The sequence below is a fragment of the Ranitomeya variabilis genome, chromosome 2 (genome assembly GCF_051348905.1).
Source record: "Ranitomeya variabilis isolate aRanVar5 chromosome 2, aRanVar5.hap1, whole genome shotgun sequence".
In the NCBI taxonomy this organism is placed as follows: Eukaryota; Metazoa; Chordata; class Amphibia; order Anura; family Dendrobatidae; genus Ranitomeya; species Ranitomeya variabilis.
The window spans coordinates 356,015,026-356,032,982 of NC_135233.1; the positions used below are offsets into that span (position 1 = coordinate 356,015,026).

Below are 17,957 nucleotides of genomic sequence, written 5' to 3' on the forward strand. Positions count from 1 at the left end.
CATCTTTGTAGTGGCATATCATCCTATTATGCTAATCCATTATTCTATGACGGGCGCGTGCGCTTAGGCATTCAACACCGTCTTGATCACATAATCTTACTGAATAGCGGGCAGTCTATTCCAGCACCACCAACTTAGTAGTGTCATCATCTGATGATGCCCGCAATATTTTTAGATACAATGTGCATAACACTGCCCTGACTCCCCAGGCCATCTCCCGAGGGTCACATAGCGTTCCACCAGTTCCAATTAACCCTCTCAGGTCAAACTGCCCCAAGTTTGAACCACTATATAGCAGTAGCACTTAAAACCACCTTTTTTTTTTTTTTAATTTGTGATCACACTAGAACAAAAGAGTAACAAATAAATGTCAAAAAAAATATCAAAAAGAGAGACATTATATATATTTAAACTGCTGTTATTGGCCCACAGTCCGACAATTTGAGGAATAGCAATATAGTTTTGCCAAAATTAGGCTCAATACTACATACTCAAATAGAATATTCAAAATATGCTTTTCTAAATGTCCTCCATATTTGCAGGGTCCCTCTGGGTAATCATCAAGTCTTGTTTGGATACTAGACAACATCTAGATAAAACAAATATAAAATTAGGAACATACATATTGACAATTATATCAGCATGCTCCTACATTTAAAAATAGTAAATACTATATCTAAGGACTTCACCATATTAGGTATTAGATTACTGAGCGTTCTCATAATATTGTATGTATCTTAAAATCTGCATTGAGGCCCCTGGGTCTAAGGGTATTTAGTTCATATATCCACATTAGTGTTGAGCATTCCGATACCGCAAGTATCGGGTATCGGCCGATATTTGCTGTATCGGAATTCCGATACCGAGATCCGATACTTTTGTGGTATCGGGTATCGGTATCGAAACAACATTAATGTGTAAAATAAAGAATTAAAATAAAAAATATTGCTATACTCACCTCTCCGACGCAGCCTGCACCTTACCGAGGGAACCGGCAGCATTGTTTGCTTAAAATTTGCGCTTTAACTTCCTTACGCGAAGTCCCAGCTTGTGATTGGTCGCGCGCCGCCCATGTGGCCGGGACGCAACCAATCACAGCAAGCCGTGACGTAATTTCAGGTCCTTCAGGATTTTAAAATTACGTTCCGGCGTTGTGATTGGTTGCGTCGCGGTCACATGGGCGACGCGACCAATCACAAGCCGTGACGTCACGGGAGGCTGGACACGCGCGCATTTTAAAATGCGCGCGTCTCCTGCCTCCCGTGACGTCACGGCTTGTGATTGGTCGCGTCGCCCATGTGACCGCGACGCAACCAATCACAACGCCGGAACGTAATTTTAAAATCCTGAAGGACCTGAAATTACGTCACGGCTTGCTGTGATTGGTTGCGTCCCGGCCACATGGGCGGCGCGCGACCAATCACAAGCCGGGACTTCGCGTAAGGAAGTTAAAGCGCGAATTTTAAGCAAACAACGCTGCCGGTTCCCTCGGTAAGGTGCAGGCTGCGTCGGAGAGGTGAGTATAGCAATATTTTTTATTTTAATTCTTTATTTTACACATTAATATGGTTCCCAGGGCCTGAAGGAGAGTTTCCTCTCCTTCAGACCCTGGGAACCATCAGGGATACCGTCCGATACTTGAGTCCCATTGACTTGTATTGGTATCGGGTATCGGTATCGGATTAGATCCGATACTTTGCCAGTATCGGCCGATACTTTCCGATACCGATACTTTCAAGTATCGGACGGTATCGCTCAACACTAATCCACATCAATTCTCTTTTTTTGAGAATCTGTTCCCTATCTCCTCCTCTTCGCTGTATTGGGACAGCATCTATAATCCTACATTTTAGATCTTTTTCCATGTGTTTACATTCAACGAAGTGTTTGGGGACTGGGAGGTCCATTCTATTTTTTCTAATGGTATATCGATGTTGATTCATTCTCGTTTTGAATTCGCAAGTTGTCTCACCCACATACCATAAATTACAAGGGCATGTCAACAGGTAAATTACATACTCAGAGCTACAGGTCAGGTATTGTTTAATTTCATATGTTTTTCCTGTTACTGGGTGCTGAAAAGTAGATCCTTTGATTATGTATTTGCAATTTATGCAATTCAGGCAGGGGAAACATCCCTTTCTCTTATATCCTGTTAGTGACCTTTGGGTACTTTTTTTAGAACCAATATCTGATTTAATTAGGATGTCCTTTATATTCCTATTTCTTCTGTATGAGTTTAGTGGTGGCATTCTGAACTTCTGGACATCAGGGAGACATTTTCCTAGCATTGACCAATGTTTTTTAATAATGTTTGCAATTTCTCTACTCTCTTCTCCATATGTAGAGACAAATGGGATCATATTGTATACCTTCATACGTTTCTCTTTTCGTCCTCTGTTTATTAATTCCATTCTATCCTTTTCCATTACCTTATTTCTTGTCATTTGCAACAACTCCCTATGATATCCTCTGTTTAGGAATTTTTTTACCAACAGATCTATTGCTGCATCAACTTTATCCTCTTCTTTTACAATACGTCTAACCCTTAATAGTTGGCTCAATGGAATAGATCTTTTCATGGATCTTGGATGCTGGCTGTCATATAGAAGCAGATTATTTTTATCCGTTTCCTTTACAAACAATGTAGTTGTCAGTTGACCATCTCTCAATTCAATAAGGACATCCAAAAATTGGATTTCAGATTTAGACTTTACTAATGTAAATTTAATCGTTTGGTCAACTGTATTCAAAAATGCATGGAAATCATCCAATTCATTTATTGTACCTGTCCAAAGGAGGAAGACATCGTCTATGTATCTCCACCACACCAGCACATGCCGAAAGTGGTGGGACACATAGACGAAGTCCTCCTCCAGGACCGCCATTACCAAATTAGCATACGAGGGGGCCATATTGGCCCCATAGCTGTACCCTGTTTTTGCGCATAAAATGCGTCGCCAAACAGAAAATAGTTGCTCCTCAGTATGATCTCCAGCATCCTCAGCAAAAATATTTTTCCTTCAACAGTATATTTATTGGGATCCAACTTCCTTTCTATTGCTTTCAAACCTCGTTTGTGATCAATTGAAGTGTACAAAGACACTACATCGAATGAGGCTAAAATCACCTCCCCCTCAAGGTGTAGTGTTTCTATTTTTTTCTAGGAAATCTGTAGTGTCCTTTATGTATGATTTACACTCTTTTGTGATAGGATTAAATATTCTGTCCAGGAAGATACCCATTTTGTTGAATATAGATCCAACTCCCGAAATTATCGGTCGCCCCGGAGGGTTAACCAAGGTTTTATATATCTTTGGGGTTATGTACAGCACTGGTGTGCGTGGGTTCTCCTCCAATAAATAATCATTCAATTCTTGGTCTATTATAGACGCATTCAAAGCTTCTTTGAGACATTTTTTAATTTCCTCATAAATATTGAACCTTGGATCCCTCTCTAGTTTCTCATAGACTGAATCATCACTTAGCTGTCTCATAACTTCTGTGATATATGCACACTTGTCCATGACGACGACAGCACCCCCTTTATCCGCAGGCTTTACAATGATGTCGTCGTCATGGACAAGTTCTTCTAAGGCCGCAACCCCTCTCTCAGAATGTTTGGATATTTATAACTTCTTGTACTATTAACCTTCAGTTGTTCTATATCTGTTTTCACAGCTACTTCAAATGCCTCAATAACGGCTGAATATGTTGGGGGGACAAATTTGCTATTTTTCTTTAGGTCCACCATTTTTAGATCAAATTCACTGTTTTTATCAATGGTAACATTATCTTTACCTCTAAACCACTCTGTCAACTTAATTTGTCTAAGAAAACGTTCAAGGTCTAGCTGTATTTCGAACCAGTCAACATGGGTACAGGGACTGAAACTTAATCCCTTGCTTAATACAGAAATCTGTGCATCAGTCAATACCTTATGGGAAATATTCACCACTAGTTCTGTTCTTTCTTTTTGAGACTCTGGGTTCTTTGTGCTCTGGTTCTTTCTGGCTTCTTTTTCCCTCCCTTTTTCCATATTGGCAGATGGCTATCTCAAAATGTAGAAAGGTAGCAGTACTAACCTGTCCATAAATGCTGCTCATATCCTGAAAGACATCAGAAAACATGCCCAGGAGCTTCTGGAAACTTTTGTCACTGTATTCAAAGCGGTTTCCAAATGTAATGGAACAAATTATATTTGCGATGGCCTGAACTAGAAGACTGGTTGGGTCAATGTATTGTTCTGTGTAAACAATATAACAACATCAGAAATTATCATCATGTCTACAGTGCTTCTTATTTTCCAAGGACAAGAAAGAAAGAGGGGAGAAGTAAAGGATAAAAGTAGGGAGAATAAAGGAAGAATTAAATGAATAAAAGAAAAAAGGGAAGGAGGGAGGGGAAAGGGAAGGGAAAGGAAAGGAAATATGGAGGGGAAGTGAGGGGAGAGCGAAGGAAGAGGAGCAAAGAGCAGAAGAGGGGGGATTCTATAACATCATCAGATAAATTTATTTTTTTGACTCCTTAATGATATGCAACATACAAATACAGCGAAAGTCAGGTGCATATGTACAAAGTGTGCTTAGGAGGTGAGCCTACACTATACTCAGCATCTGCCTGTAGCAGCAGCAGTCAGCGCTAAGATCCAATTGCTGCTGTTAATCCCTTACATGATACTGTCAATGTCTCATAGTGGTCCTTATGGTGCATGATCCTGCTGACATGCCATTATAAGCCTCTTTCGCCCAATGCCTGCACTGACCCAGGAGTTGATTGTGATTTGCCAATTGGTTGATGTTGTAACAATGGGGCCTGTTGAAGGCCTCTATGACTTTTGGCATAAAACTCTTGAAAAGTCCAGGAGAAAAAAATGGAGAAAAGACCTATAAATTTGACACACCCAGCATTTGCTTACCTTTTACTTTTTTTTGGTAGGAAGTTAGAAGGGTTAAAAGTTGACAAGCAATTTTGCATTTTTCCAACAAAATTGCAAAACCATTTTTTAGGGACCACATCAAATTTGAAGTGTCTTTGAGGGAGATATATGACAGAAAATACACAAACGTGACCACATTGATAAATCTGCACCCATCAAGGTACTCAAAACGACATTTAAGAAGTTTTTTTTTATTATTATTATTATTATTTTTATTATTATTAATAACAGAAATTCATAGAATGTAGAAAGAAAAAATAAGCATTTAAATTTTTTTCACAACAATTTTATTTAGACCTGGATTTCATTTATTTCACAAAAGTAATAGCAGAAAATGGACCTCAAAATTTGTTGTGCAAATTCTCCTGAGCATCTGGATACCCAATATGTGGGGAAAAAATACTGTTTGGATGCATAACATGTCTCAGAAAGGGAGGAGCACTGTTTGACTTTTTGAACTCAAAATTGGTTGGAATTAAGAGTGGACGCCATGTCGTGTTTGGAAAGCTCCTGATGTGCCTGAACAGTGCAAACACCCCACAATTGACCCTGTTTTGGAAAATATGGAGCGCCCCCATGGGGCCGTGGGGTACTGCGGTTCACAGGGGAATGTCACGGTGGCAGACCCGGTCCGTGGCCTTGGGACGTCCGTGTAAAAGGGGAAAGGTCTTTTAAGGGATAAAGTTTGTGTTCGTGACGCCACCTGTGGTATTCAGTCAGCAGGGCCGGCGTCAGCACCCGGCGTACCCGGGCAAGTGCCGGGGCCCTGGCGAGACGGGGGGCCCATTTATGGTAGTACACGTGACGTCAGCGTCACTCACTGACTACATGCACATCGCCCGGCGCCGGCGGCGCCTTGGCTGCAGGGGGCACAGACAGTCAGCTCTGTCTGAGCCTGAGGCCGTTTCGCTGGCGCCTGCCTGGTCTGGCGCTGCGCAGCTGCAATAGCAGCGCAATACTCACCTCCGCCGGCCCCCCTCACCAGTCACCATGGATACACAAGAAGACACTTCCGGATCGCTGGGTCATCTCCTCTCCTGTTACATCCGGTCGGCGGGCTCGTCATGCTAGACTCGCAAGAAGGAGAGGACAGAGAGAGCGCCACTGAAGCCGTCCACTAGTCTCCACTGCAGTCCAGACTCCAGAATCTATCCGTCCCAGCGTCCACCATCCAGGACATGAAGAGAGGAGGACAGGTCCGGCAGCGCCAAGCAGGAGGAGAAGACGAGCAGCAGCTGCAGCCTGCAGTGAGGATGGTGCACGGTCGGTGCACCCTCTCCTGCTGTGTCCACAACGAGTGAGTGAGTCAGTGACTCGTCTTCGGTGAGGGGGTGAGTGAGGGTCCCGTCCCAACGCTGCACTTTGCGGGGGGGGAGGGAGTGTAATATCAGATGCCTGCTGCTGAGCATGGCAGTGGCTGGGTCTGCTGAGCCTGCGTGCTGCATGACACCCTCAAATTAATAAAGCTCATTCAGGAGCAAAATGGGCAGAATTGAAAGCTGCGCGCAGTGCCAGTGATGATGTGGGTGCTGGCTGCACTGCCCTCAGGCCGGGTGTACTGTGCGCTGGATGTGGTTATGGGGGCTCCGTGGCCGCTGTGACGTGATCTGTGTGGGCTCGCGGCTGTGTGTGTTATATATGCGTGGGCTGCTGTGCGTTATATACTGCGTGGACTGCTGTGCGTTATATACTGCGTGGGCTGCTGTGCGTTATATACTGCATGGGCTGCTGTGCGTTATATACTGCGTGGGCTGCTGTGCGTTATATACTGCGTCACAGACTCACCGGCTGTGAGTTATATACTGCGTCACAGACTCACCGGCTGTGAGTTATATACTGCGTGGGCTGTGCGTTATATACTGCGTCACAGACTCACCGGCTGTGCGTTATATACTGCGTGGGCTGTGCGTTATGTACTGCGTGGGCTGTGTGTTATATACTGCGTCACAGACTCAGCGGCTGTGAGTTATATACTGCATGGGCTGTGCGTTATAACTGCGTCACAGACTCACCGGCTGTGCGTTATATACTGCGTGGGCTGCTGTGCGTTATATACTGCGTGGGCTGCTGTGCGTTATATACTGCGTGGGCTGCTGTGCGTTATATACTGCGTGGGCTGCTGTGCCAGGGTTGACTTATATAAAGCCCCTCTACTGTATGGTATTGTAGAATGTACAATAGCTATCGCTCATGTAAGAAGTTAAATCTGGCATTGTACCATACTTTTTTATTTCTTATCTGCATCATGAATCGTGGTATGAATGTGTTAAAGGAGGGGGTTGGGGGGGGCGCCGGGGGGGGCGCCGGGGGGGGGGCCCACTGAGACTCGTTCACCCGGGGCCCTCAAAAACCTGGAGCCGGTCCTGTCAGTCAGGATGACCGACGCTGCTTTAAGGGGTCCGCTGGGGTGATGTTATGGCAGCTAGATGGTATACCTTCCCACAGGTGAAGTATGTCCCCAGGGCTTCCTGGTGTGTAGATGGTGGTATGGTGTGTTATGGTTCCCAATGGCAGGGGAACATCAGAAGCATAGAAAAAACGGACAAGCTCTCGGGTGATGGAAACTAGAGCTGACCGCGATGCTAAACCTATACACACAACTAATAGTAGCCAGGGAACGTACCTACGTTTTCGCTAGACGTCTCGCACCAGCCGGAGAGCTAACTACCCCTAGTAGATGAAACACAGTCCTGGCTTGCCTCCAGAGGAAAATCCCCCACAGGAGATAGTAGCCCCCCACATATAATAACGGTGAGTTAAGATGAAAAGACAAACGTAGTATGAAAGCAGATTTAGCACAGCGAGGCCCACTAACTAGATAGCAGAAGGATACAATAGTGGACTTCACAGTCAGCTACAAAACCCTATCAAATACCATCCTGAAATTACCTTAAACTCATGTGCCAACTCATGGCACCGGAGTGGCAATTTCAGCCCACAAGAGCTTCCAGCTGCAGAGAATCACATAAGTGCAAACTGGACAAAAGATACAAAAATAGACAAAGGACAGAAATGTCCAACTTAGCTGGTCAGCAGACTGGGAGCAGGTACATGCAACAGAAAGACTCTGGTTACATTGATGGCCGGCATTGGAATGACTGAGGAACAAGGCTAAATAGGAAACTCCCACATCCTGATAGAAACAGGTGAAAAGCTCAAAGACACCAGTACCACAAGCGACCACTGGGGGAGCCAAATAACCGAATCACAACAGTACCCCCCCCTTAAGGAGGGGGCACCGAACTCTCACAAGAACCACCAGGGCGATCTGGATGAGCCCTATGAAAGGCACGGACCAAATCAGAGGCATGAACATCTGAAGCTGAAACCCAAGAATTATCCTCCTGACCGTAGCCCTTCCACTTAACCAGATACTGAAGTCTCCGTCTGGAAACACGGGAGTCCAAGATTTTCTCCACCACGTACTCCAATTCACCCTCAACCAGCACAGGAGCAGGAGGCTCAACAGAAGGCACAACTGGCACCTCATACCTCCGCAATAACGACCGATGGAAAACATTATGGATAGCAAAGGATGCTGGGAGGTCCAAACGAAAAGACACAGGGTTAAGAATTTCTAAAATCCTATAAGGACCGATGAACCGAGGCTTAAACTTAGGAGAAGAGACCCTCATAGGGACAAAACGGGAAGACAACCACACCAAGTCCCCAACACGAAGACGAGGACCAACACGACGATGGCGATTAGCAAAATGCTGAGTCCTCTCCTGGGACAACTTTAAATTGTCCACCACCTGCCCCCAAATATGATACAACCTGTCCACCATAGTATCCATTCCAGGACAATCCGAAGATTCCACCTGACCAGATGAAAAACAAGGATGGAACCCTGAATTGCAAAAGAAAGGGGAAACCAAAGTGGCAGAACTGGCCCGATTATTAAGGGCAAACTCTGCCAACGGCAAAAAGGTCACCCAGTCATCCTGATCAGCAGACACAAAACACCTCAAATAAGTCTCCAAGGTCTGATTAGTACGCTCCGTCTGGCCATTCGTCTGAGGATGAAATGCAGACGAAAAAGACAAATCAATGCCCATCCTGGCACAAAACGCCCGCCAAAATCTGGACACAAACTGAGATCCCCTGTCAGAAACTATATTCTCCGGGATACCATGCAACCGAACCACATTCTGAAAAAACAGAGGCACCAACTCAGATGAGGAAGGCAACTTGGGCAAAGGTACAAAATGAACCATCTTAGAAAAATGGTCACACACCACCCAGATGACAGACATTTTCTGAGAAACAGGGAGATCAGAAATAAAATCCATAGAGATGTGTGTCCAAGGCCTCTTAGGAATAGGCAAGGACAACAACAATCCACTAGCCCGAGAACAACAAGGCTTGGCCCGAGCACAAACATCACAAGACTGCACAAAAGTACGCACGTCCCGAGACAGGGAAGGCCACCAGAAGGACCTAGCCACCAAATCCCTGGTACCAAAAATTCTCGGATGACCTGCCAACGCAGAAGAATGAACCTCCAAGATGACTCTACTGGTCCACTCATCCGGCACAAACAATCTACCAGGCGGACAACGATCAGGCCGATCCGCCTGAAACTCTTGTAAAGCACGTCGCAGGTCAGGGGAGACAGCAGACAATATCACCCCATCCTTAAGGATACCCGTAGGTTTAGAATCACCAGGGAAATCAGGTTCAAAACTCCTAGAAAGGGCATCTGCCTTCACATTTTTAGAACCTGGCAGATACGAGACCACAAAATTAAACCGAGAGAAAAACAACGACCAGCGCGCCTGTCTAGGATTCAGACGTCTGGCTGACTCAAGATAAATCAAATTCTTGTGATCAGTCAAGACCACCACCTGATGTCTAGCACCCTCAAGCCAATGACGCCACTCCTCGAATGCCCATTTCATCGCCAAAAGCTCCCGATTACCAACATCATAGTTTCGCTCGGCGGGCGAAAATTTTCGAGAAAAGAACGCACAAGGTCTCATCACTGAACCATCTGAACTTTTCTGTGACAAAATCGCCCCCGCTCCAATCTCGGAAGCATCAACTTCCACCTGAAAAGGAAGTGAAACATCAGGCTGGCGCAACACAGGGGCAGAAGAAAAGCGGCGCTTAAGCTCTCGAAAGGCCGCCAGAGCAGCAGGAGACCAATCGGCAACATCAGCACCTTTTTTAGTCAAATCAGTCAAAGGCTTGACCACGCTAGAAAAACCAGTTATGAATCGACGATAAAAATTAGCAAAGCCCAAAAATTTCTGAAGGCTCTTAAGAGAAGTCGGCTGCGTCCAGTCACAAATTGCCCGAACCTTAACAGGATCCATCTCAATAGAAGAAGGGGAAAAAATGTACCCCAGAAAAGAAATCTTCTGAACTCCAAATACGCACTTTGAACCCTTTACAAACAGAGAATTGGTCCGCAAAACCTGAAAAACCTTCCTAACCTGTTGAACATGAGACTCCCAGTCATCCGAAAAAATCAAAACGTCATCCAGATACACAACCATGAATTTATCCAGATATTCACGGAAAATATTGTGCATAAAGGACTGAAAGACCGAAGGGGCATTTGACAAACCAAAAGGCATTACCAAATACTCAAAATGGCCCTCGGGCGTATTAAATGTGGTTTTCCACTCATCCCCCTGCCTAATTCGCACCAAATTATACGCACCACGAAGATCAATCTTAGAGAACCACTTAGCTCCCTTAATGCGAGCAAATAAATCTGTCAGCAATGGCAAAGGATACTGATATTTGACTGTGATCTTATTTAAGAGTCTATAATCAATACAAGGTCTCAAAGAACAATCTCTTTTGGCTACAAAAAAGAACCCTGCTCCTAAAGGAGACGAAGAAGGACGAATATGTCCTTTTTCCAAGGACTCCCTAATATACTCTAGCATAGCAGCATGTTCAGGTACAGACAGATTGAATAAACGACCCTTAGGAAATTTACTGCCAGGAATCAGATCTATGGCGCAATCACAATCTCTGTGAGGGGGAAGAGAATTAAGTGTAGACTCCTCAAAAACGTCACAATAATCAGACAAAAAAGCCGGGATCTCAGAGGGAATAGATGAAGCAATGGAAACCAAAGGTGCGCCCCCATGATTTCCCTGACATCCCCAGCTTAGTACAGACATTGTTTTCCAGTCAAGGACTGGGTTATGGGTTTGCAACCATGGCAATCCCAGCACTAATACATCATGTAGATTAAACAACACAAGGAAGCGAATCACCTCCTGATGGTCTGGAGTCATACGCATAGTCACTTGTGTCCAGTATTGTGGTTTATTACTAGCCAATGGTGTAGAATCAATACCCTTTAAAGGTATAGGGACTTCCAGAGGCTCTAGATCAAACCCACAGCGCCTGGCAAAGGACCAATCCATAAGACTCAAAGCGGCACCAGAATCCACATAAGCATCCGTGACAATAGAAGATAACGAACAAATTAAAGTCACAGACAAAATAAACTTAGACTGCAAAGTGCCAATAGCAGAGGATTTAGCAACTTTGTTTGTTCGTTTTGAGCATGCTGATATAACATGAGTTGAATTCCCACAATAGAAGCACAACCCATTTTTGCGTCTATAATTCTGTCGTTCGCTTCTGGACAGAAAACTGTCACATTGCATACTCTCTGGTGCTTTCTCAGAAGACACCGCCAAATGGTGCACAGGTTTGCGTTCCCGTAAACGCCGATCAATCTGAATAGCCATTGTCATGGACTCATTCAGACCCGTAGGCGTAGGAAACCCCACCATGACGTCTTTCACGGCATCAGAGAGCCCTTCTCTGAAATTTGCCGCCAGAGCGCACTCATTCCACTGAGTAAGCACAGACCATTTTCGAAATTTCTGGCAATATATTTCGGCTTCATCTTGCCCCTGAGAGAGGGCTATCAAGGCCTTTTCAGCCTGAATCTCTAAATTAGGTTCCTCATAAAGTAACCCTAAGGCCAGAAAAAACGCATCCACATTGAGCAACGCAGGATCCCCTGGTGCCAATGAAAATGCCCAATTTTGAGGGTCACCCCGCAATAATGAAATCACAATTTTAACCTGCTGTGCAGGATCTCCAGCAGAGTGAGATCTCAGAGAAAGAAACAATTTACAATTGTATTTAAAATTCAGAAAACAAGATCGATCTCCGGAGAAAAACTCTGGTATAGGAATTTTAGGTTCAGACCGAGGAGCATGTATAACAAAATCTTGTATATTCTGAACTTTAGCAGCAAGATTATTCAAATTTGTAGCCAGACTCTGGAGATCCATATTTCAACAGATAAAATCTGAGCCATTCAGGGGTTAAGAGGAGAGGAAAGCAGCAGACTGCAATTAGAGCTGGAGTGCAACTTCAGAGGGAAGAAAAAAAAAAAAAAATTCACACAGTTCCTTTTCTCTCCTGCTTCAGCCCATAGATTAAACATGTGGGCCGGCCATACTGTTATGGTTCCCAATGGCAGGGGAACATCAGAAGCATAGAAAAAACGGACAAGCTCTCGGGTGATGGAAACTAGAGCTGACCGCGATGCTAAACCTATACACACAACTAATAGTAGCCAGGGAACGTACCTACGTTTTCGCTAGACGTCTCGTACCAGCCGGAGAGCTAACTACCCCTAGTAGATGAAACACAGTCCTGGCTTGCCTCCAGAGGAAAATCCCCCACAGGAGATAGTAGCCCCCCACATATAATAACGGTGAGTTAAGATGAAAAGACAAACGTAGTATGAAAGCAGATTTAGCACAGCGAGGCCCACTAACTAGATAGCAGAAGGATACAATAGTGGACTTCGCAGTCAGCTACAAAACCCTATCAAATACCATCCTGAAATTACCTTAAACTCATGTGCCAACTCATGGCACCGGAGTGGCAATTTCAGCCCACAAGAGCTTCCAGCTGCAGAGAATCACATAAGTGCAAACTGGACAAAAGATACAAAAATAGACAAAGGACAGAAATGTCCAACTTAGCTGGTCAGCAGACTGGGAGCAGGTACATGCAACAGAAAGACTCTGGTTACATTGATGGCCGGCATTGGAATGACTGAGGAACAAGGCTAAATAGGAAACTCCCACATCCTGATAGAAACAGGTGAAAAGCTCAAAGACACCAGTACCACAAGCGACCACTGGGGGAGCCAAATAACCGAATCACAACAATGGTGATAGGCGCAGAGAAGAACGAGGACACAAGGTTGCAGTCTCTTTACCTTTACTGAAGACTTCAGCATCCACAGTCCAGGGCACCAGATCACAGGGCAGGCAGAGTCCAGCTGCTTTGGAGGCAAGTCCAGAGTTCCCTTGTCCAGGTGGAAATCAGTAGCCTTCCCTTGTGCTGCAGTGTTGTAGTCCCTTACTGCCTATGGCTTCACATAAGGGTCTCACAGATGTGGTGTCTCTCTCTCTGTCCCCCATAGTCGGATAGGACAAACCCATATGACTGGTGACTTGAGGCTGCTTATAGGGACTCTAGCACATCCCGGCCTCTGAGGGTTGCCACCGTGCCTCCTGGGTGTAGGGCGGACAGGTAACTTGCAATTAGCTGTCCTCCCGATCTTTGGAGCAAAGCATAAAGGTCCTTACTCCCTCGATGTTCTGGCCACCGGGATTCTGCGCCTCAGAAGGAGGTAGCCTGTGTAGGGCTGGTCCCCTTCTGGTATTCTCTCCTTTGCTACGACTTCCTTCACGCTCGCTGCAATACAGTTCTGCCTTCTGAATGTCTCTTTCTGGGAGCTGCAGCTCTGAGGGCATGCACAGCTCCTTGGACCCTCTGTCCACCTCAGACTCAGGTCTGGAACATTCTGCCCGAACTCCTGTCTGGAACTAACTAACTTTCTATACAGACTACCAGTTATATATATATATATATATATATATATATATATATATATGGAGTGACCTAATAAATAGGAGCAAAAGCTCCCACTGGTGGTCTGGAGTGTGAAATGTGTTGCATGTTTGTGATACCTGGATGCAGTTATCCTTCTTTGCCTCCAAACGTAGCATCACTCTCCACGAGAGGAAAGCAATACCACTACGATGACCAGGACCCTGGGGCGCCGTAAATACACCTTTCAAGTAACTTTTCTAGATGTGTGGTAAGCATCTGGTATGCACCTTGGACCCGGTGCTTCACGGAAATTTATAACGTTGAGCCATTAAAATAAAAAAAATCTATTTTTTTCCACAAAAATGTTTTTTAGACCCATTGTTTTTTACTTTCACAAGTGTAATAGGATAAAACAGACAACAAAATTTGTTGTGCAATTTTTCCTGAGCATGACGATGGGGAATAACTACTGTTTGGGAGCATTGCAGGGCTCCGAAGGGAAAGAGCACCATTTGTCTTTTTGCATGCAAAAGAGGCTGGAATAATTAGTGGATGCCATGTCATGTTGGAGGACCCTTGATGTGCCTAAACTGTGGAAACTCACCAAAAATGAAAAACTAGGCCCTTCAAGGAATGTATCTAGCTGTGTGGTGGGCATCTTGAACAACCAAGTGCTTCACAAAAGTGTATAGCATAGAGATGTAAAAATAAAAGAATCACATTTTTCCCACAAAAATGTTCTTTTAGCCTCAAATTTTGCATAGTCACAAAGGTATTAGGAGAAAATGCACCAAAAAATTTGCTGTGCGATTTCTCCTTTTTACGCCGATACACAATATGTAGCAGAAAACTACTGTTTGTGCGCTCGGCAGGGGTCGGAATAGAAGGAGCGCTATTTGACTATTTGTACGCAAAATTTACTGGAATCATTAGCAGATGAATGTCGCGATTGGAGAGCCTCTGATGTACCTAAACAGTGGAAGCCCCCACAAGTGGCCACATTTTGGAAGCTAGACACCTCAAGGAATGTATTTAGATGTGTGGCGAACAGCTTGAACTCCCAAGTGCTTCACAGAAGTTTATAATGTAGTGTTGTGAAACTGTCCTGTCGGTTGCAAGGCAGGGCACTGTGCCCTTGGTACCTGACGCTTATGATTGCGCATAGTGGAGTCTATATATTTCATTATTTTTATTCTATCTAAGTATCGCACCTTATGCCTTCTCCTCTGAGGTCCAGCGTCCTGTTGCCATAGTTATGGCCTCAGGCATATGGCGGACTTCATACCTTGCTTCACTTACCCATGTCGGGTTTCTGGAAGTGCGCAGGCGTGCCCAGCGCTCTGATGTCGGGAACACGGCGTCACAGTGTCCTTGGTAACGCCATGAACTAACATGTGCGTCCGGTCACGTGGTGCCGGTTCCTGGACTTCCGGGTTACCTGAGCGGCGCCTGTGCCGTACATTCTATGAACGCTGACATTGGTAATTAGCCTTAGTATATATAAACACATCGGTCATACCATAGTACACCCCCTGACGAAGGAACTTGTTGGGTCCGAAACACGTGTCGGGGAGCACATTATCAAATTGTGGCGGTTCTGGAGATAATTTCCCTAGCTTTATAAGTAAGTAGTATTGGATCATATGCACAATTAGCACTTTCTTTGTGGAATCTTTTGTCTTTGCACATTATATTTGCACTAGTTGGCACTATTTGCACTTTTTCTCTTTACATGCTATACGTGCATGGTTGCATATATATTTTTAATTAAAAATTTTTATATATTTCACTTTTTATTCAATTTTCTTAAATTTGTATGTTGCATGTGATCCCTACTTTATTTATTATTATTATTATAGGGATATCCAGTATATATATATATAAACCAGCCCTATGCAATGATATATTATATTACACATAAAATATGCATATATAAAACGTCTTTCTTTTGATATGTGCCCGTGGAAAAAAATGTATATATAAAAGAAGTATACATATATATATACATAACATTGGAATTTTTTAATATTGTTTTTATATTGTACCTCTACTCTTGCCATTGAATAAAATACATGTATATCATGGATGTTTCTCTGCTGTTCTTTCCACTGGCGTGGTCCATACTTGGTGCAGGTTATCCACAATATGTAGCAGAAAACTACTGTTTGTGCGCTCGGCAGGGGTCGGAATAGAAGGAGCGCTATTTGACTATTTGTACGCAAAATTTACTGGAATCATTAGCAGATGAATGTCGCGATTGGAGAGCCTCTGATGTACCTAAACAGTGGAAGCCCCCACAAGTGGCCACATTTTGGAAGCTAGACACCTCAAGGAATGTATTTAGATGTGTGGCGAACAGCTTGAACTCCCAAGTGCTTCACAGAAGTTTATAATGTAGTGTTGTGAAAATAAATAAAATCACATTTTTCCACAAAAATGTTCTTTTAGCCCCATTTTTTTTATTTTAACAACTGTAACAAGAGAAAATGGGAAAAAAAATAACTGTCAATTTCTCTGGAGTACACAGATACCCCATATGTGGGGGAAAACTATCATGTGGGCGCACAACAGGATCAGAATGGAAGGAGTGACATTTTGAAACTCAGACTTTGATGGAATGGTCTGTGGGTGTCCTGCTGCGTTTGGAGAGCCTATGATTTGCCTAAACAGTGGAAACCCCCAAAAAGTGACCACATTTTGAAAACTAAACACCTCAAGGAATTTATATAGATGTGTAGTGAGCACGTTGAACATAAAGGTACTGAACAAAATTTTACAACATTGGAAGCTTCAAAAAAGCTTAACGCGAAATGCACGTCAGGGGTCGTGGGGCGGCCGACAGCTGCTGTGACTCATCATGGGTAAGCGGATATGAGTTGTTCATGACCAGTTCTCTATCTGACGTGCAAATTGTACTTTATCTGTATTTCTCTTATTGCTGGGCTGGTGTTATGAGCTCTTTCCTGTATCCATCTTACTGGTCTTATTACTTTTACATTGCTGGCTGTCTCTCCCTCGCTTACCTCTATGCCTCCTCCATATGTCTCCATTTTTACCTGGATACATACTGTATTTGTAATTTTTTATGTATGTTTGTTTCTAGGCATTAATAAAATTTAGATTTGTTTCCATTTACAAATCTTAGGTGGTTTATGGTTTACTCCGATCTATATTGCATGGCTGAGTGGCAGAATCATGCAACCACTCATCCGTGAATCCAGGAGATGCTGAGCTGAGCCTGAGAGCTCAGCTTCAGAGCTGTGCGGTGATGTCAATAAGGTGAGGAGAGTTCATAGTCAATGAACTCTGGTGACTGCGCTGATGTCAGTGCTCCCTGCTTGAGAACTTTCTCACAAGTGCTGAGTCAGCGAGGTAAGCGTAGTTCATCAGCTATGAACTCTGCTCACCTTAGTGACATCACCACTCGGCAATAAAGCTGAGTTCTTAGGCTCAGCTCAGAGTCTTCTGGATTCATGGCTGAGTGATTGCATCATGCCACTGCTTAGCAATGCAATCAGATGTAGCAGAGTAGGATCATGTCTTGAGACATATGGATTATCGTCAAACCGGTGAGGAATACGGTGTTTTATCATTTTTCATTTTACAGTGATAAATAGGTGAAAGAGGGTGAGGAGTTTTTCTTTCTAATAAAGTACTTTTTACTCTGTGTGAGTTCTTTTAACTTAACCCCTTCACCCCCGGAGCTTTTTCCGTTTTTCCGTTTTCGTTTTTCGCTCCCCTCCTTCCCAGAGCCATAACTTTTTTATTTTTCCGTCAATTTGGCCATGTGAGGGCTTATTTTTTGCAGGACGAGTTGTACTTTTGAACGTCATCATTGGTTTTAGCATGTCGTGTACTAGAAAACGGGAAAAAAATTCCAAGTGCAGTGAAATTGCAAAAAAAGTGCAATCCCACACTTGTTTTTTGCTTGCCTATTTTGCTAGGTTCACTAAATGCTAAAACTGACCTGCCATTATGATTCTCCAGGTCACTACGAGTTCATAGACACCTAACATGACTAGGTTATTTTTCACCTAAGTGGTGAAAAAAAATTCCAAACTTTGCAAAAAACAAAACAAAACAAAATTGCGCCATTTTCCGATACTCGTAGCGTCTCCATTTTTCGTGATCTGGGGTCAGGTGAGGGCTTATTTTTTGCGTGCCAAGCTGGTGTTTTTAATGA

The 17,957-nt window shown here is 44.0% G+C and overlaps 1 protein-coding gene across 1 annotated transcript in view; it reads right to left on the reverse strand.

Moving 5' to 3' along the window:
- LOC143805881 (cytochrome P450 2G1-like) overlaps positions 1–17,957 on the reverse strand; it is a 135,630-nt gene that overhangs the window by 25,961 nt on the left and 91,712 nt on the right. The window contains exon 4 of the mRNA XM_077285621.1: positions 4,086–4,246. Within this exon, the coding sequence (XP_077141736.1) occupies positions 4,086–4,246 (161 nt within the window). The remainder of the gene's footprint in view (positions 1–4,085; positions 4,247–17,957) is intronic.